Below are 21165 nucleotides of genomic sequence, written 5' to 3'. Positions count from 1 at the left end.
CATAAGTGGAATTTGACTTTCTGTTGAAGGAGAAAAGGACTATATCTGTTCTCCTCCCTGTAGAGTTCATGATCTTGTTTCAAAAATTTTTAGATGAGCCTTTCACCAAGGCTGCCAAACTTTACTACTACTCTTCTTTCTACAATAGTAGCTGGCATTCTTAAAGTATAAATAACTGTTCCCTAAGGGTTAAGTGTATATAATCTAAAACAAGAAAGATTTCAAATAATATCTACTAGATTAGTAAAATACTGTTGTAGGGGATAAAAGATGCTAAGAAGACAGGGTTAAGCCTATCCATCATTCACAACTCACATATCAATATCTAATGATAATAAATGGGAATTTTAATTGGGAGTAAGAGAACATGATCAGAGAACATGGAATCTCCAACATGGAAGAGATCTGAGTAGGTGGGGAAAGAATGGCTAAAAGATTTTTCGAAAACACAGATCAGACCACAGAGATAGACTACTCTAAACTTCTTGAGAGAGAATTTAGTCTTATTCATCTGTGTTTCACCTTCAGGGCCTAGTATAATGACTAACATGCAGAGTGCTTTAAAGATTCTGAAGGAGTTAGTTTAGATACTTTCATACACATACCTTTTGAGACTCTCAATAGATTTTCTACAGAAACAGTGATATAAAATATCTGGCATGAACAAGGCACTGAATTTCTTTTCTCTCACTTGCTTTATATTTTTGACTAAGACTCTACAGAAGCCAATGCACTGATATTTGTCTAGTTTAAAATGCTGAAAACTATAGATGACTTTGGTTCAGGCAGTAGAGTTTGCCTTATTTGATACACAGAATTCAACCCAGTGTTTGGCCACCACATACTTGTTTTTTGTCATTAGATCTTAAATAAATAAATGATATAATCAAAACCAAATTCTGTGTCACCTTAGAGAACTTCCAGTATTACTGCTGAGGAAATAATACACTGGCCATAGAAAAAGGTATTCAATGACTTTTAAGCAAATCCTGAAGAGAATCCCATCACCAGAATAGAAGCACTTTTTTTTTTTAACTTCATCCTCACATCAGTGACAGATGTCTACTTTAAAGATGATGAGGACACAAAAAAAGGCAGATTTCATTAAGACAGTAATGAGCATGGCAAAACATCCAACCTCTTGTAAGGCTTTTTTTTTTGGCATAGGAGTCCAACTGGTTTGGTTCCATCTTAAACTCCTATCTCTCTTGGATCAAAGTGAAAAGAAAACTTCAAAGACTTTCACAGAATCCAATTTGGGTCTGATGAAAAAGGTTACTTATCAACTACGGATTGACTTTGTTCTCTCACTTTTTTCCACTAGGAGAAAAGACTAGCAAGGATATCCTCAATTTTTTCATTTCAGTACCACAAACACAAAGAGAGCTCCCTTTTGGGCAAGTGGGTAGCAGCACAGCAGACTATAATCCCTAATATCAGGACAGAGTTTATACAGGACTTATTCTGCTTTAGTCTTTATTCTGAGCCTGGCAGATAAAGGTCCCTGCTTAATTCTCAACCTATTAACTATAAAGAAAAAGTTTCTTAAAATCTTATTTTTTTTGATAGATACCCATAATTAAGAGCTACTGCTCTAGAACATCTTCTCCTTAAACGATAAGAATCCTGTGTATGGTGAGACGTAGTTAAAATACTGGATGTACCAAGTAAGTTTTCACCAAGTGAGTCTTTTTATAAAGTAAGTGTACACGTAAGATTTTTATCAAGATAAACACCTAGGTATTAAAAGTGAGGTTTCCAAGAGAATAAGAATAACCTCATATTGACTTTAAGATGACTTCTTCTTAAATCTTACTGTTTGAATAAATCAGCTCAACTTTATCCAGAAAGAAAGAGCAGTCACATAACTGAAGTCTAATTCATCAAGATTATAGCAAAATATTATTCAAAAGGTGACTACTAAGTTTTGCATCCTGTGGTACAGGCAGCAATCTCAGCACTTATACTTTCTTTGGTTTCACAGGGAACTGGGTGTAAAGAGAACAAAAGGACTAGAAATAGAAAGCAATAGTGAACTGAATGCTTCTTACATTCTGTCCGGAGGTGATATATAAATTCAAGTATCAAATTATAAAACTGTACCCAAAGAAAGTGTGTACCAAATGATAATATAGCTTCACATTCTCTTGTCTGAAAACCTCAAGATTATGTGTTCCATAAATTAAGAGTTGTTTTGGTTTAGAAAAGTAACTGTGTCCCTAGCAAAGTACAGGGCAGCATCTTGAATCAAATACATTAATATTTCAGCAATGAAAGGTATGAATATTCACAATAGTAGAATAAATAAATTCATGTCAGTTCTGGTTAGGTTTTTAGACTTTGAAATTATGCACAAGGGATTGTGGCCCTGTAATAAAATCTGTATCAGATATATAAGCAAAAAAGTTTTATACCCATGATCCTAGATAAACAGGCAGAACGGGTTCTTTCCTCTGTTGAAGAAAGAAAATGGCCATCAGGGCAAACACATAAGGTGGCAAACCTCCTTCCTCAGGGCGATCTATACTGCAAAGCTACAAAGAAGAGAAAAGTTCATAAGCATTTTTTTGTACCAGCTTGTCATTTACGCAATTCAGTCTAAAACCTGTTATTTCATTTCCGTGCATCACATGACTTACTCTACAGTGACAAAATGCACAAGTTCCTTATACTTTTGGGGTAACCACATATTGTGGTTTTGAGTGACAGTTTTGATTTCAAATTTTTCATTTTGTTAACTAAGCTCATTTGTGAAGGACGCCAAAAATAACATTTGCTGTTTCATTTTTTTGTTATCCATGGTAAATCCATTCACTTGGTTCAAAAACTTGTTAACGAAGTCAAAATGATGGTTCAATTCCAAGTGTACGCCAATTGGCTTTGCTCAGTTTAATGGTCCCCTCACCCTTAGCTACTACCTTGAAAATGCATCCTTTGATCAGAAAGGTGATTAGGGGAGAGCATACAGGCAAATTCATCAGCGCTAGCAGAAATCACAACTTAGAAAGCACGGCCTTAGTGATGAAATAGGAGGCTGCTTTCAAAGGACAGCATATTGTGATTATCAATTCATGCGGTTAAGAGTGGGGTATTCTCCGTCCCTATCGGGTCCTGGACCCAAGCAACAGGAACTACGTATTGTTACTGCCATGTCTTAATCGGTAAAGCTTTGGCTTTTCTTGACATAGAATCTCAATTTTTATAATCATGATGAGACGTTACATTTTTGGGGAAATGTTAGATGCTTTCATGTTTATTTGAACATTTCAATAGGATACCACACTTAAAACACTGTAGAAACGTAAACAAGATCAGGGAGTGGCTTTCATTTTGGGGGAGTCTCTGGGTACATTATTGGAAATGGTATGAAAAGCTTTATCTCAAACTTTCCTGTGCTTGAGAATCACTTCAGGAAACTAGTTAAAATGTAAACTCCTTGGGCTGTAACTCTGGGATTTGACCTACAGATCTAATTTTTAATAAGCATCAAAAATCATTTTGATCTTTTGAGTAATATGTTATTGTGAAATAGAAACAGTTTTTCATTCGGTACACATTAAAATCTCTGCTCCAATACTCAGATGCCAACTCTCTTGATGTCTATAGATATACACCCAAACATTTAAGATTAAATGAACCGTGTACAAATCAAAGTGTGCTGCTTATGCATACACAGAATGCACTCATTCATTTCAAGAACTCACACCTACCTTTGCCCAGTACCTAAAGGCAATTACCAAAGGAATCAGCTTTGATTCTAGTTTTCCAAGGGCAGTTAAATGATTTGTTGTCAGACAAGCATTTTCATTTCCTGCACTCACTTTACAAAGAAGACCACTAGTGGGGGGAGAGAGTGAGAATGGGAAGGAAAAAGAGAAATAAAGCATTATACAGGTATCAGGTATCTTTTACACCACCACCAACTAATTTACACTGATAATAAATACCTTAAAAATGAAAATAAAAAACTTACCAAATCTTGATGGGTCATGTAAACAATTGAATTAAAAAAGGTAGGGCAGCTACTTTCTGAGTTAAGTTTACATTTCAAGAACTAAAACTTCATGTTTTCATACATTAAAATTATTTTGGGGAGGAATGCAAATAAAAATACTGTAAAATGTTTCAAATGGGAGTAAGAATTCATCTTTGTAAGAGCAAGAGTATCTTTCCTAGTTGAAAGAATCTGCCTAACGGCAAATCACTACAGCCTACAAACCGCCCATTTACAGTGGTAATGGTAATGCTTCCAAATGGAGAGAGAGCTGAGTGAAGTCACACTAATTGTTACTCAGCACTGTTTAAAATGCTACTAACGGTTGGGGGGAATGAATTGGGAGACTGGGATACCAAACTGTACGCTCTAAATTTATGCAGTTTATTGTATGTTAACTGTATCTCAATAAAAGTTCTAAAAAAAAAATGCTACTAAAATGAATGGCAAATAAAGGTGATTAGAGCAAGCAACTATTTGACAGAGTTGTTTCTTACTGAAATGGGTCAAAATGTTTCCTTCCTCTATTTTTTCCTTTTAAGTAATTTTATTCTTTTTAAAATCAAACACTTCCTCCTCTTGTGTTAAACACCCACAATATAGGGAGAATGCTAACAGGAAGCGTGTGAAATTAGCCACAGAGGAGTTTATAATTCTAGAAACTGGACACTTAGTACAGTACAAGTGCTTTTGGCAAGTTGATACTTAATTAGTAAACAGCTTAAAGAAGCAGAGACCTTTGCTTTTCTCTGCACACCACCACTGGCACCCTAGTGTGGAAGTCTGCATCAACATCAATGAAAGAGTCTGGAAGAAGAGAAGAATATCAAATAGGTTAGTTAACTAAGCCTTTGTTTAAAAACACAACTAGATAAAGTACAATCACCAGTTGTGAATTATCTGTTTGGCCTTCTGAAAGACCATTACGAAATAAACTTCTCAAGAGATGATTATGAAATAAAAATGACTTGGCAAAGGAAAAAAGTATTATATTCAAGAATAAAGTAATCACATTAATTTAAAACCCTTATTTTGCAAAACTAATGTCTGATTAGAAATGACTACAAGATTGAATTAGAACATTTAAATGTTATGTGGATAACATAATTAGAAATATGGATAGGACGTTAAAAAACAAAATTGCTGCAAAAGCTACTATAATATGTGGGATCAAAATACATACTGACTGAAGTAAGAAGAATTGTTTTAAATGTTTCATTCAACCAAAACAAGAAGGATGGGTAAGACTAATTCAAGAGATGAGACAATTTAATGAGGCCTATGGAAATCACATAAGCCATTAAGCCCCAGTTGGACATTACTTTGGACAACTGATAAACCTAGCTGGGAACAACTATGTGTTGATTCGTTAATCTGGGCTAGGCCACACTATTTATTATTTGTAAGGTATTAATTTAAACCATGGAATAAAGAAGATTATCCTTTAGTTTTACTCTAAAGAGTAAATTTTATATATTTTTGACTCCTTTTAGTCTTAGTCTAGGGCTCATATAATCTTTATAAATTGTGACATTATCACCAAGCTAAAAGCTTTACTTACAAAATAGTTATTTTGCATAATAGAACAACTAACAAGACTCTAGTTAACTTTCTAATAATTCATAGGCATTTGCCTTAGATTTTTGTTTGGATATTATCCATATAAATAAATAAAAAAACATGACTTCCTGTTTTGAAAGTTTGAGAAGTAAGATATACTCAAATTATAGACAAAAGAGAAATTTAAGAGCAAAAATGTGGAAAGAATTTGGCCTTACCACTGTTCTTTAAACATTCTTGGACAAGTAAGAGAACATCTGGCTGAGACATCTAGGAAATAAGTAAATGAATACATCAAATAATCCATAAGTACTTTTGCTTCACTGAGATAATACACAGTCATCTCAAGGTACCCAAATTCCTTTCCAAATTAGAAAGCACCTTGCTACCAGAGTAAAGGAAGTTAATCATTGTGCTGTGTACACACATCAGTGAGACACAGAGAGATGAACACAAAAGAGGATGAGTGTGGGCAAAAAGAGACCTACTACACAGTTAACTCCTGATTCACTAATTTCTGAGATAATTAGCCTCTCAACAAATCTCAAAGATGTGGCTATAAATTGTCAAACTGTTAATATTACTTCTCACCCTATGAGACTACTTCAACAGATTGCTTACCCTCCACTTTACTATTGCCTTTCTCTAATCCTTGCTCCACACAGGGAACCAAAACCACTTCAAATCATACATTAGATCTAGTTGTGACCCTCCTTTAAACTCTCAATCTGACTTCTTAACGCCCTTAGGTCAAAATGACACTCTGGCTTCCTGTATGTTGGGCCCCAACCTACCACTCTATCCTAATCTTATGCTCTTCTTTCTCTAGGTCCCTTCACCACAGCCCTTACAATTTTCCCTTTATCTCCTAGAATAGGCCAAGCTCATTGTTTGCAAATGATGTGCCCTCAGGCTGAAACACTCTTCAACCCCTTTCACTCTCCCCACCCCTTTTCATCTTTTTAGAGTTCAGCTTAAATGTTATCTCTTCAAAGGGGCCTTCAGGACTGCTGTATTTACACACTCTTGTTTACTATTACAGAGCCTTGTTTCCCTGCTTAGCTCTCATTATAATTAATTATACATACATAATTACTTATCTCCTTCACTAGGTATGAATTTCATGAGGGAGGAATCATATCCGTTTTGTCCTCCAGAACCTAGTATAGTGGTTGGCATACAACTCAAACTCACTGAATAGTTGCTAAATGAATGAAGGACATGAAATCAAAATAACTGCTATGCTGGTAAATTATTACTCAGAATTTAACATTAAAAGAATAGTAAAATCCATTGGTCAGCTGACCATGAAGCTACAGCAGTCAGGGATGGCAAGGAATGAGAGGCTGTGAAATAGAACATCTGGGGGAGGAAACCAGGAATCTTTATTTTTAAGTAGCAACCCAAGTAAATGGGCATAAGCTATTTGCAAACTGGCCTGCAGGAACCACCAGTAAGTAGGTGGATAATCAAAGTACCTTCCAGTTTTAAAGTTCTGACTCAACACCACTTTTCGGAACCATGTCTAAACCAGAAATCTAGGCTAGGTGTAGTTCTTCAAAAGTATAATTATTTTTACAAGATGGGTGTATATAATAAGAGGAAACTCAGGAACAAAATAAGCTTGTAGGTCATAAGTGTTTACATCTATACACCATTTGAAATCTGAAATCCTTTCCTGCCAATGGAAAGTTGACTTATCAAGATAATTCAATCTTTTCAAGTTAACAGACCTAAATAACCCCATCAGAGTCAGTCACATGGTTAGAAAACCAGTGTTTGAAGAAAATATGAAAGATCTGTAGAACAAAAAGAAATGCTCTAAAATTGAAGGCATGAAGACGACCATAAAAACCACAATTTTAGGAAAAAATTATACTTTTAAAAACAATGCAGTTTTAGGAAAAAAATTACACTTAAACTGTCCTCAAATATCTAAAATATATATATAGCTCACATTTGGGAAAAAAAGAATTTCTGTACCACTCTGTGAAAATTCTAACATTTTATTCTGTACTTACAATAGCTGGAAATTGAATGTCAATGTTTATATCCGAATTTTTGAAACCCAATCCGCTACAGGATGACCCATATAATCTCAGAGAACAATCTAAAAGAAAAAAATTTTTTAATAAATGTCATAAAGTTAAATTTCTCAAAAGTTATTATAAGACACTGCTATTTCAGGAATGGAACCATCAATTAAAACTACACACAAAAGAAAAACAGTATTCAAGTCTGGCATAAGCAAAGGACAGGAATGGGTGACTCTCTGCTCTTGCCTTCACTTTATTTTATTTAAAAGGGAAGACTGCAGTTGAGTTTAATAGCCACTCTTTTCATATCAGTTGTAAAGCATGTTAAAACTTTTATTATTTCACATTTTGTGCAAAAAATACTATTTGAAATGATTTTTAAAATGTGAAAGTCGAAAAGGGATGCCTAACTTTGTTTTATGTTTATAAACCTGATAGTATACTAAAAAGTTAACGCAACCACGTCACATTTTTGAAAGCACACATAGGTGTAATTTACTATAAAGATCATGTTTCACTAAAACAATAATTGTAAAAATCAGCATAAACTTACTTTTCAATATGAATACTCATTATATTATGAACAAAAAGCTTAATATAATTCCTTTAGGAAAACTTTAGAAAATAATTATAATAATCACTGATATAACTTAAAATGTTAGGCAGCAAGTGAGTCACTCTTTAGAGGAAGATGTGTGTATGTGTACCACCTATATTTATTTTACGGCATTTTCCCCCAATGTTTTAGTGGTGTTGTGCCAAAAAATTATCCCTTCTCATCAGGGGACTTAGTATTTTTTTTTCAGGTTTGTTAAGTCAAGCAATTTCTTTGGGTTTTAACAGTTTTTCCATGACAATGTACATTCAATTTTACAATGGAAATCTATGGCAAAAATCAAAATTACAAATGGCTTCTCAGGAACTTGTCTACAACATAAAGGATGAGATATGAGCAGATTCTTGCCTTTTATTTTTTTGAACACATATAAATGAATATGAATCATGTACTATATAAATGATCTTTCAGTGGAACAAACAGTTTTATGGGCAGTACAGTGATAAATTCAAAGAGTGATTTCAGCCCTGGCTGTGGTTCAGAATCACTTGTGGAGCTTTCTGAAAAAACAGTTTTCAGTGGGTCCACAGACATAACTTGGAAAAATCAATTCAACAGTGCATATAACCTATTACAAATTAGTTTTCAAAGCTCATTTTAGATGGTGCAATTCTTTTAAGTGTGGTTAAATAGAACCTTTTATGGACATAAATAACCTGAAAATGACTCTGGGACACTTTAACTCAAAATACTGTGTCAATGTAAACAGGCAGAAAGGTGCGGTGATCATTTTATAATGTATAAAAAATACTGTATCACTATGTTGTACACCTGAAACTAATATTATATTTTAAGTCAATTATACTTCAATTAAAAAAAAAAGAAACTGAACTTAGAGATGGAAAGTATATAAATAAACAGAAAGGTAAACAATATATACACAAGAGTCCCATGGTCTTCTAATAATATGGGGCATGTAAATGGACACAATGAAATTCACAATGAAGACAGGTTAATGACAACATATGTAAAAGTCTTTGTTGCCTTAGGGTAAGCCGGGAAAAACAAAAACATACAAAAAATTGAGGGCTTCATGGCAAATCAATATTTATTAGGCAAAAATTACGACTGGTAGGAAAAATGAACGGGGTACTTTTAGGTAGCTAAAAGGAAAAACAAATCTAGAAAATACCTGGTAACTTGTGTTGGAACACATTTTCCATGATACGTTTAATTTCTAGTCTCTGTTCCAAGTTCTCATTGTGTAAGCCAAACTCCTGTACCACTTTGTCAATGGCAATGCCAACTGCATTTATCTGGGAGGGTGTAGGCGGGGGTAATGTGGTGAGCAACTCTTCCTCCTGCTTCTCCTTTTAAGATCAATGTTGAAATTAAAAATGACTCACACAGTTTTTACCTTCTACCATTCACTGAGACAACACTCCTTATAATATTCTGGAATATTTTTCTTAGCCCTCCTTCTCACTTCAGCTGTGTTAGTCTTCCTCTTATCAAATATGCACACACTTCTTTATGCACATAAAGTGATAACAGAGGAAACACAGGAATAAGGAAAAAGTGTAAGGAAAGAACATTAGAAACAGCAATGGCATATTATTTACTTTATTATTACTGGCATAAGGACGTCACGTATCTAGGTCCTATCATTGGTTTCATTCATCCAGATACTGTCCTAAGGAAATTCATGACTGCCCAGCAAAACATATCTGACCAGTATAAAGTAGTTTGGTTAAAATAAATTAAATAATATAAGTAGCAAAATTACTAATATCATAATCTTAAGGAAATTCATAAAGATGACAAGTAATAACTGACAAGTAAACATATTTGTTTGGGTTACGTTAAACTTACCTTAATATTTTTTTTGTGCCTCTTCTCTTTGATATGCTTATGAGCAAACGCAATGGATTCAATTAAAACATCACAAAGTTTGCAGGTGTACTTTGCTGTAGGGTAATTTCTTGGTCGCTACAATTTGAAGAGATTTATAGAAACACATATATATATATAGACATATTTATAGAGACATATAGAGAGAAAGATGTACATAGACAAAATATAGGTAAACAAAAACTGGCCAGAAGATGATTTCCCATTCATTTTTAAAACTGTTAATATATTACTGACACTCTTTATCACTGTGCTAATAATCATTTTTTAAAAGTATTTCTATTAAAAAAATAATTCTATTAAATCAAACTGAGTATCACTTTTAATTAATAGTGCTTAAATACCAAAGTAGGATATATAATTCATCAAAACACATGTTCCCAATTACTAACATAGATTAAACCAAAATAAGGATTTTAACTAACAAATAAAAGGCTGTTACCCTTTTCAGCCTGTCAATGCAGTCTCTTTTCAATCGTTCCTCAGCCTGCTGTAAGCCCAGTAGCTCCTTCGTTGACAGCACAGACTCATCGATCACGGGGCCTTCCAAGTCTCCATCCTGTTCATTTTCTTCATTCCTAGTTCTCCGTGGCTTCCTAGGTCTGGACCTCTGCTTCTTGTTTTCTTAAGTTAGGGGGAAGATATTATTGGCAATACTGAACAACACCACTCTGAGTAAAAGGCAGAACTTACATATTTATTAATGAAATCATGTGATATCTGAATGACATCTGAACACAGAGCAAAAGGAAAGGTATACCTCTCTTATGGATAAAATGCGTAAATACTCATTAAGCTCCTCACATCTGGATACACCAATCCACAGAAACCATCTTTTTGGAAAACTTAAAAGAATTCTACTTCAACCATAAAATTTGATTTTATTATCTCTTCCTGGTACATAGCTGAGCTTACTCAAGCAATAGTAAAAATTATCCTTTGAAGGCAAGCACCCTGTTAACTTTAATGTAATTAATATATCATAATATATAATGTACATGTATCTAATACTTTCTAGTATACTTGTAAGTATATCAGGTATTCTAATGAAAATTATCTACATTTGCTTTCATTTTTTATAAGTGAACAATCTCAACAGAGTAAAGATGCATAACATATCTCCAAAGAATTCAGAAGTCAACTACATTCTTCTCTGGAGTGAAAATCCATCACTAAACTGTAAATTTAGCATTCACATAACTGGGCCCTCCCCCCACAATAACATCAAGAAGTCCAAGCCAAAATTTTATTTACCGAGGACAACTACTACCCATTTTATCTTCACTTTCATTTTAGCTTCTTTGAACGGCCTGCACACTGAGCACATTTCAAAGGAAAAAAACAATTAGCAGTTGAAATAAAAGTTTGCTACAAGTACGGGCTAATTCATTTGTTTATAAACCCTGCTGTTAGTTCTACAGTGCTTATAACTAATAAATGAATCTGTTCCTTTTTTTAAACTTGTAACTTTTCAACTTCAGTAAAATGGAAGATGCTTGTGGGATAAACTGACAAAAAATTGTTTTAAATAGCTTTGGTAATTTCTATCAGGTTCTGAAAATGAAGCTACTAGTACCACATAAGAGTAAAATGAATTTAATTTCCTCAATTAAAATTGTGATAAGTGGATTGAATAGTTTTTAAATGGCTTACCAAAAATTATTCTCTGAAAACATAAACCCACTGAAATACTCTGCAAGAGGCAACTGCCATGTCAAGTTTTCAGTGGAACTCATTACCTGTATAGCAGGTACGATGAATCAGTTGATTGAAAAGGAATTACGTCAGGAAAGGGAGGTACAGGACGTCTAATTTTAAAAAAAGCTATCACCAACAGCTCTAAAGGAAAGACAGCAAGCCCTGTACTCAAACTACCCTAAGATGAATATAATGAAACTCTGCAAACAGCCTCTATACTATGATAAAGCAACAATTCAAAACAATTAAGGAAGTATTAGGACAAATTAAGTTTTTTTTTAAAAGTAATCAAAACGGAACAAATAGAATACTAAAAGGTTAGTAGTCAAAATCAGTCTATTGCTTTTTAATACTCCCCCATGCCCAATTAAATCATCACAATCTTTTAAGGACAGTACTCCCTGTCTGCATAAACCTTTGAGATAAGCAACTCTTTTAACTCAGAGGTGTGTCTACTCTCATTTAATCTGCTTATCATTACAAACTCTAAATAACTGCATCTGACTTCAGTATTCAGCGCATAAGTTTCTCAGGCATTCATTAAAGATTTAGTGACGTGCAATACTATCAGAACAGTGCATTATGAGTTCACAAAACAAAAATTGTTATGAAACTAAATTCCTTTTTTTACCTCTCATCTCTGGATCACAAAGGCTTCTCTCTATGTTTGCTATCATTTTTTCTAGAAAGAGTGACTGTAATTTTCCTCCAAAGAGCACAGTTAACTCCTTATTTTACACAGAGAAGCAACTGGCTGCAGAACTTCTGTCCGATGATGACAAAAACTGCGGCCACCAATACGGAGTACTTTATCATGCAGCAGATGCAGTGTAAGCGCTGTATGTGCACTGCCTCAGATTAATCCCTACAGTGATCCTGTCATGGAGGCTAATACTATCCCCATTATACAGATGGGGAACATGCTGGTCCAAGAAAATAAGTAACTTGTCCAGGGACACATAACTAAATCAAATAAAGGGATTTGAAAGAGAGATTAGAGCATGGATGGAATTCTGAAATTCGTCTTTCTCACAATGTAAGAAAAATCCCTTCTTGAAGCAAACCCACTCAAGAACAGAACTCCCTATCCCTTACTCTGTACAATAATAATAATAATAAAAATAAAAAAAAATAAAACAAAATAGATCAGAACTGACAAGGCAATACAAACTCCTGAACTGAGTTTCATAGGCCTACACGGTAAAGACAGTCAAATAAAATCTCATTGGAGGGAATATAGGAAGGCAAAGCTGGGTATTGCTAAAAAATTCCCGGAATTACTTAGAGGAAGACTACCTGGCTCATCCCAGGCTTTCTGCAGTAATATGAATTCTCTATATACAGTACTCCAAGTTTCTCATATTTTATTTGCATATGGTCCATTACTCCATTTACAAAGGACACGTGTATTTGAGTGGATGTTTTCGAGCTAAGATCATTAATGGCACTGTCCCAAATATATTAAATTGGCAATCTAGGACATTTGAGGAATGAAGTAGGGGTGGTAAAGTAGAACTGAAAAATAGAAAGTCAGTATTAAAAAAACAAAGCAACTCTAAGATAATTTTCATTACATCTTCTCACATTTAATAAAACCCTCACTAAGATATAAGTTTGATTTAAGGAAAATTTCAGTCCCTTTAATGAGATCCTTTTTAGGATCCTTTGAGTGTAGTGTGGAAATTTATACTTTGAACTTCTCGCTACAGTAAGCAATGTTATGCCAAAACTTAATATTATCTTTATGAAGACTTTTCAAGGGATAGAAGCTGAATGGTCCTTCATTTAGAAACTGAAGGCATACACACTTAATTTCATATAGAGAAAACACAGGAGTTTTGGATTGACTTCAACAAAAAGATAGTAAAAATGCAGGTCCTATTCAAAAATCACTTAAGCTTTGCTTTTAAGACTAGACAGGAATATAGAATAAAAGGTTTTTGGTCTGTAAACAGTCTTTTTTAATACCTATCTGGTTGCAAACTTCTGATCTATAAATCTTTCTTTTCATAATGCTGCTTAAGATCAACTTTTTCTTTTCTGAAAGACCAACAGTTGGTAGCTAAATTAAAATGTCCATGTCCCACCTGGACACAGTGATAAAGAACTACTTAAATACACACAAACTTTTAAAATCTAAAGCCCAGAAATGATGAGTACGTGTTCAGTTTCCTCTGTTAGATTCCAGGTCAGTGAGGCTGAGTTCATGGCCAGAGCAGCACAGTACATGATTTCAGTTTCACTTCCTCATCTACCACTCTGCATAAACAAGTCTGGATAAATTTAACCTCTCCAGAGATACAGCTACCTGCTTTGTACTGAATAAAACTGTGATTCTACCTTAGGTACACCATGACAGAGCACTGCAATTCCTTCAAGTTCTTTTTAGTTTAAAGATTTACAAGGCTGTTTGATTCTTCTGTTCTTCTGCTACATGGACAAAATATATTCACCTTTTAGAAAAAGGTATAAATAATAACTCTGTGGCAATTATCAAGCACACAGGGCACTTAGAAGGGTTTTGGTTTTACTAAAACTAAAAGGCAAAGCTTTTATCTGAATTTCTGACCTTCTAAACAATGTTTTTCAACCTGTTTACCATGTTCATTTTTTGAGGAAAAAACACCTTGCATTAGCCTGCTCTAGAGATTGATGCTCCACACAAAAGACATATATCCCTCTGCAGCAGGAGATACGTGCTGTGTAGATCATGTTTTTACATCGAATAACTTTTTTTTAAGCTTTACATTCTGTCGTTTATATCACGGACACATTCATTACTCAACTACACAATTATAACACACAATTTAGAAAACACATACATACCACTCAGAAATTATGATATATCCCCAGGGGAGTATGATCACCCTCTTCCGTAAAAAAACACCAACGGGAAATATAGTTTTACTAAAGTAAGCCTTGTGGCAAAGTAAACGTTTAAAGGGACCAATACATGCAACGTAGTGAAGCCGCCCAAATAACATGATTACAATCCTTACAATAATCACATTAAATAAGCAGACACTATGAGAAACCGAACTGCATTGTTGAAAATAATAAAACTCATTTGAATGAAAAATAAAAGACATTGCTGACTACAGGGCTGTAACCTGACAAGTTGGAAACATTACCAGGGCTTCCTGTTTCCATTTCTGACATGGCTTCGAGGCTTGTCAGGTCCTTATGAAATAGTCGTCTTAAAGTTCTGCAGCCTCTTCCATCTTGCCACCTATACCCATCTTCACTTTCTTGAAAAGAGTCTTTTCTTGGTCGGTTTAAAACAGGAATTCTAGGCCCAGGTTTGAATTCTCTCCAGCTGTCTGAATTACCAGCAAGTTCATCAGTCAGCCATCTCTTACTCTGATCTTTGTGGCTGTCATTTATCCAAGCGGGCTGACTGTAAATTGGGTTCTTAAATGCATATGGATTGCCTGAAGCAGCATAAGGTCCTTTTCTGGGGGTATTCCCGTAGTTCCCTGGTGTCACTTTTTTTTTGGGAAGGCCTTTCTCCATTTTACTGCTATGGCCTTTAGCATAATCCTCCATTATTAAATAATCCTGTTGGGGGTGACCCCTTCTGAAATCCTCGTCATCTGTAGCCCCTCGATCTTTAGCACGCCTCACAAAATAAGGTTTTGTGGCATCTCCCATGGTCTTTGACTTCGATTTTATTACTCTTCACCTGAAAGAAGGCATTTTGGAGAAACATCAAATTATAACAAGGTATCATACCAAGTTCATAAAATACCACACGTTTATTGCAAGGATGCTCAAAAGCCTGTAAGAAATCTTTCTTTTCCTAATTTCCATCACATTCCAACAATTAGTGCATGATGCTAGAAGTTAGGAGGCTTAGTCCTATAACATTCTTCATAAAAACTGGTACTCACTACTGAACACGAAGATTAAATCTATACATCTGTGACTCTGTCTTATAAACTGTAGTATGAAAAAAATGTCACTCATACCAAGCTGGTTGGCTTTTACCTATATAACAAAAGCTCTTTTCTTCAGACGCCCCCCTCCAAAAAAAAAAAAAAAAAAACCAACTCAGAAAACCAAGTACCTCACCCCAAGCCTATACTTTAGAGAACTCCCCAGGCTTTTAAAGACAAGCTGGCAATTACTTTTAAGCGTACAAAGTAACCGAAACTTTGAGAACCTAATATATCTCTCAACCCCACTTTTCAGTCGCTTTTCCGTACCTGGCACCTCGGCTCCGCTTGCTTCTATTCAAAACCACAAGCTTCGATCTTCTGGGCTACGGAGGGGCTGGGCTCCCGACCACGGCTCCACTCTGGTCAGAGGGACTGGCTTTCTGACCAACGGACAACTCCAGCTAACCTCCCTAGTCTTCATCCTCCCACCCCAAACAAGTTTGGTTTTGTCACGTAACAGCAATTCTTCCTCCGTGATCCCCACGTGACCGCCCCACCCCCGATCTGCCTCAGTTTCCACCCTTTGGGTCGGAGGCGGAGAAACAGGAGGCGGCTCCGCACTCCTGGCCACGAAGCCACGGCGGGGACCAGGAAGCAGGAAGTGACCTGCCTCCTCGATGGGGTTCCGGGGTCCCCCCCGGCCGGACAGGGGGCTAGGGCCGAGTGCCTCCACCCAGATCCCTTCTTCTCCAGCCCCCGCAAGGTCTGACACAAAGTGAAGACGCGGACTCGAGCCCGACAGCTCAGTCCCCGCCGGCTTGCGGGCTCCCGGGTCCTCGCAACTGGGGCGAGGGGGCCGGCGAAGGATGGAGCCAACGTATCTCCCGGGCCGCGTCCGCCCTTGACTCTGGAGAACGGAGACCCCACCCGAGACCCACCCCGGACGCGAGTCTGACAGGGACACGGGGGGAAAAGCGCCCGGGAGCACTCACCACCTCCGCCGCGGCCCCCCGCCTCTTCCTGTCCCGGCCGGGTTCCCTCTCCGTGTTTTCCTTCAGCCCCACTTCCGGCGCTCAGCGCTGTCTCATTGTGCGCGATTGGGAGCCGGCGGTGCCCCCGCCCGAGCGCTCCGCCGCGCACGCCGGAAACGCCCGCCGCGCCCGGAGGGCCGCCCGCCGCCCCGCCCCTCCCGCTTCCGCCGCCGCCGCCGCCGCCGCCGCCGCCGCGCGCGTGTTTTTAGGGGGTCCGCGTTGGGTCGGGAAGCCGGCTTCAGCTCCTGTACGCTCGCGGTGTCCTCGCCTGGGCTCCTCTCTCTCCTGGGCCTCGAAAGCACCGGGGAGGCGTGCGGAGGAAGCCTCTGGTTCTCCGCGAGAGACGTGAAGCCCGTGGTCGGGGCGCAGCCGCGCGCCCGGGTCGGCTCGGAGGCTCGGCTTTGGCCCTGGATGCTCCTGGTTGCCTCCGGGGCAAGTTCAGCCTGCGTGTGAGAGCCTGGGTGTGAGGCCTCGTGCGCTCTTGTTGGTTTTCTCGTAATTCGAGTGATTGAACGTCTCAGTGAGGTCTCAGTTGCCGCCCCTAGCGTTTAAGCCTCTGCTGTTCACCCAGACCTCTGTGGCTCAGGGAAATTCTGTGCTTTTTTCTTAGATTATGTAAAGATTTCTCTCTCTTAAAAGCAAAATCTTGTTTGGAAGAAAGTGTATAATCGCAAAGAATGATCAAGGAGGGCATTCATTCTCGAATTTTCGAACGGAGAATTTTTTAATAGGACTAGCAAACAATCTGGGTTCCTTATTTCTCTCTCTTCTCTTTTTTCGTTCTTTGCTATCTGCCTTGTTCTAAATGCTTTGAAAGCCTCGAGCAACTAATAAAATTAGGGACTGTTGAGAAAAAGCAACAGTTTTGATTTCTCTGCTTTTTAAGAACATTTACATTTAAATCCATGAGATTCTGTGGGGGTAATGGTCTTAAAATGGATACATTAGTACTGGTTGTTGCCAGGCACTGTTGTGAGGGCTTTACAAATAGTTACTCATTTAATCCTCATAACAGCTCCATTAGGAAAATATTATTCCAATTTTAAAGTCGGGGAAATAGTGTTTATGGTGAAGTAAATGGAACCTATGGAATCCAAACCCTAATGAGGCAGAGTCTATTCTTAACCACCGTCTGTACTAAAGGTGATTTAATACAGGTAGGTACAACTTTTGTACAATGCTTTATGTAGATGGTTTGGTTCTGAAAATTCATGACAAGTCAATAATCCGACAGGCAGACAGTGGCCTTTTATGGAGTCCAAAGGGAGTGTGATGATACATGATTACATTTGTTACATGAAAGAGCAGCTCTGCCGCACCCAGTTGAGTAATTCTATATGAACAACTGGTTTAGGAATAGTCAGTCTTGTCTGTCTGGAGTTCTAAAGGAGCAGTTGAGGTTGCACTTTTTAAGCGCTTAAAGTATTTTTTATTTGCATTTCGTCAACGTGTTTCCCAAAGTCTAGCTTCTGTTCAAAATGTGCTTTTAAGATCCACCTTGAGGATAAATGAGGCTTTCTAAAACAAGATGCAATGCTAATCAAAAGGTATGGACAGGAAGATACCTCTTCCTGTCCATATCGTCCTGTAATGGGAATTTAAATTGGTCACGGAGATCCATAAAGTCCAGTTGCAAAGTTTGGTTTGATTCTCTTTTGGATGTCAGTGAAGGGAATACTGAGTTTCCCAATCTTTGTGATGATTGCTTCATGGTCCAGACATACTTCGAACAATTTGGAGTAGAAATGTTGAGGGCTGTCTGGTTTAGAGGTCATTAACGAACTGCAAAGAGCCAACAAAATCTCCTGCTTCTGCCTGCCACAAAGTCTCTTAAGTTATTCCAGATCCTTATATTTATGACCCGAGAAGTTATGTAAAGTGAAATAATTTTATTTCCAGTGCATATTTTCAAACCTTAAGAAAATCGGTGAGCTAGTACATGCTAATAATTAAAACCTAGGCTGTACTGTTTCTGAATCAGCCATTTATTTAGGGTCATCTTTTTTTTTTTTCATCCAGTTCATCTTTTTTTTTTTAAACAAATGTTGAATTCCTGATACATGCCTGATATGTGAGGGAAATAGACAGTCCCTGTTTTGAAAGTGTTGAAAAACATGGTAAAGGTAAAAAAAAAGTCCTGAAATTGAAAATTTAAGGCTTGGTTTAGGTGAATGTATGTTTTTTCCCCCTTTAAATTTGAGCTAATGTTACTGTGGGGCTCTACTTCCCTCTGGGAACTATGGGGAAAAATTTTAATTTGCCAGTTAACATATCTCAAGTCTTTGCTAATTTAAATTATATCTTTGATGGTTTGGTCTCTTTTGGATATATGCCCCCATTGTTCAGATTTCCTTTTCCGCTTCCTTTGCATACCATCTGGAGATGTGATGATCTGGAGTCACGTGATTGGAAAGAAGTGTTCCTGGATACACACCCACAGGCTCTTTGGGGGTCATCTTGCTTCTCTGGTCTTTTCAGGCTCTGTTCTTTTCCTTGTTGCTGGATATCTGATGCCAAGGTCTGAGGCTCATGGACTCGTGGTTAGTTCTTTCAGCTTAGTCCATCTCCAGTGGTTCGCTGTCACCAGCTTGGGCCCATCCTGCACTTGAGTCGTGCATCCCTCTCAAGATCTAGCTGCAACTCCCAAGTGACTTTCAGTGTGGGCGGTCCACTACCTCTCCCCCAGTTGGCAGTCTTCTGGCGTCAGGAAGAATCCAGAAACATCTGGATTCTTTTCAAGGACACAAGGAATCTCAAGTATGCCTGAAAATGCCAATTTCAGCTCTCCTCTGCTTGACTGTGCCCTCTTGTTATTTTCACACTCCTGAAATCATCCCATGTTTCTCTTGGGTGGTCTACTTCCCCTTGGTTCCAAGCTGGGGATGGGTCACATGTTTTAAACTTTCCCCTCAACTAATCTTACCCTCGCCGTGATGGAAAGTTCTGCTTCCCTCCCTGTTGCTATGGAGACTAGCAGCCCCATCTTTCCTTCCTCTCTCTACTTCCAAGTTTCAGCCATCCCTTTTCCCATGGAGACTGAATACCCAACTCCCAGCTATTTCGTAGGTCCCGTGGCATGCTTCTCATCTCCACAATCATCAAGTGCTGCACTCCAGACTAGGTTTCCCACAGCCCTGCCCCCCACGGCTTTCCTGGGGTCAAACTTCCCAAGAGGCCTCTGAGCATTCGCTGGATCAGGAAACTTAGAATATCCCTGGGTTCGTGTACTACCCCCTAAAGCCTGCAGCCCTCCCATTGCAACCGAAAGCTGAGGGTTGTCTGAGGCTTTCAGAGCTCGTCTCTAAGCCATCTTCATCTTTATAGGCCCGACCCCAAAAGACACCAGGAAGCTGCTGCCTCTCCTTACCAACCAGCCCAGCATAGATGAAGTGCTTTCTCCCAGCACTGGACACAGGAGTGTGATGGAGAGAAATCAGGGCTGGATTATTCAGATGAAAAAAAATATCTCCTTCAAAATGAGATAGAGCTGATGGTGGGTATGTCTGTGTCAGTGTTGGTGATACAAAGATGGGAGAGGAAGGAGGGAAACTTCTGCTGACTGTGCAACCACTGGGCTGAGCACTCAGTATGTGTCTGATTGTCTTGCAGTTCTACAGTTGGTGAGTTATGTCAGAGAATAGGTTCAAAGAGTGAAGTTGTAGGCATATGGTAACATGCCTTTACTGGCCTATTCGCAACATGACCACAGGCTTTTGGACATCAGTGTTTATATGCTTTTTACTCTACCATTCCCCAAGCTCCTGTGCCCTGACTAAGCCCTCACACTCCAAGGAGTAGTTTTCCTTGCTGAATTCTCCCTTTCTGAGACCACTGTCTGAAACTGTGGTTCAGTGGTCTTAGGCTATAGATCCAGCTCTGCCTCTACTTTGCTTTGATCTTTGGCAAATTACCTTCCCTCCTGGTCTTCAGTTTCTCTAACTGTAAGCACAAGACAAGGAGTGTGATGCCAAACATGCAGTTACTATTCTTGACTGATCATGAGCAGCTCCGTTCCTCTCATGAGTAGCTTACTTTGGGGTGTGCATTTTAATAAATGTATGTATTAATAATGATTTGTTTTTAGTGATTATTTTAAGTCTAAGGAAAAAATTATATTTTATATGTTTTGAGGGTTTTTTGCATTTATCTTCTATTTATGATATTAAATTGCTTTTTATAGTTGTGATATAAAATCTTTTAAAATGTATAAGTTAAAAAATCACACCCATTTAAAGAAAACTAGTAATAATTATTGAGAGATGTCAAAAATCATGAAGACGATATACATAGGATTGAACTTTGGGAAGCACTGGACCCAAGGGAGAGAAGAGAACATGCCCGGAATTAGACACCGAGGCTGTCCAGTGAGAAGCTGATGAAGACCAAAAAAGGAGGGGCTTCAGGGATAAGAGGGATTTAAGAGAGTGTAATATATAAAACTTTGCTCTGAGCTGCTCTGGTCTGATGGGTGCCAAATGTACCAAAAAGGCTGTGTCAAGGC

The 21165-nt window shown here is 37.8% G+C and overlaps 1 protein-coding gene across 7 annotated transcripts in view; it reads right to left on the bottom strand.

Annotated features, from left to right (window-relative positions):
• TUT7 (terminal uridylyl transferase 7) overlaps positions 1–16747 on the bottom strand; it is a 59716-nt gene extending 42969 nt beyond the window's left edge. For 4 of the 7 annotated variants that reach the window (XM_057722083.1, XM_057722081.1, XM_057722079.1 and 1 more), the window contains exons 1-10: positions 15961–16544; positions 14887–15437; positions 10500–10681; positions 10019–10135; positions 9339–9516; positions 7576–7664; positions 5773–5824; positions 4732–4801; positions 3711–3837; positions 2415–2534 (exon numbers count right to left, since the gene is read on the bottom strand). In XM_057722083.1, coding sequence (XP_057578066.1) covers positions 2415–2534; positions 3711–3837; positions 4732–4801; positions 5773–5824; positions 7576–7664; positions 9339–9516; positions 10019–10135; positions 10500–10681; positions 14887–15406 — 1455 coding nt within the window. In that variant the 5' untranslated portion in view covers positions 15407–15437; positions 15961–16544. Of the gene's footprint in view, positions 1–2414; positions 2535–3710; positions 3838–4731; positions 4802–5772; positions 5825–7575; positions 7665–9338; positions 9517–10018; positions 10136–10499; positions 10682–14886; positions 15438–15960; positions 16545–16625 lie in introns of those variants that run through there. The other 3 variants (XM_057722078.1, XM_057722080.1, XM_057722084.1) reach the window with 3 other exon arrangements.
• Between the last annotated feature and the right edge of the window lie 4418 nt (positions 16748–21165).

This window comes from Hippopotamus amphibius, chromosome 2, assembly GCF_030028045.1.
Source record: "Hippopotamus amphibius kiboko isolate mHipAmp2 chromosome 2, mHipAmp2.hap2, whole genome shotgun sequence".
Classification (NCBI taxonomy): domain Eukaryota; kingdom Metazoa; phylum Chordata; class Mammalia; order Artiodactyla; family Hippopotamidae; genus Hippopotamus; species Hippopotamus amphibius.
This window is presented reverse-complemented; position numbering and strand designations above follow the sequence as displayed.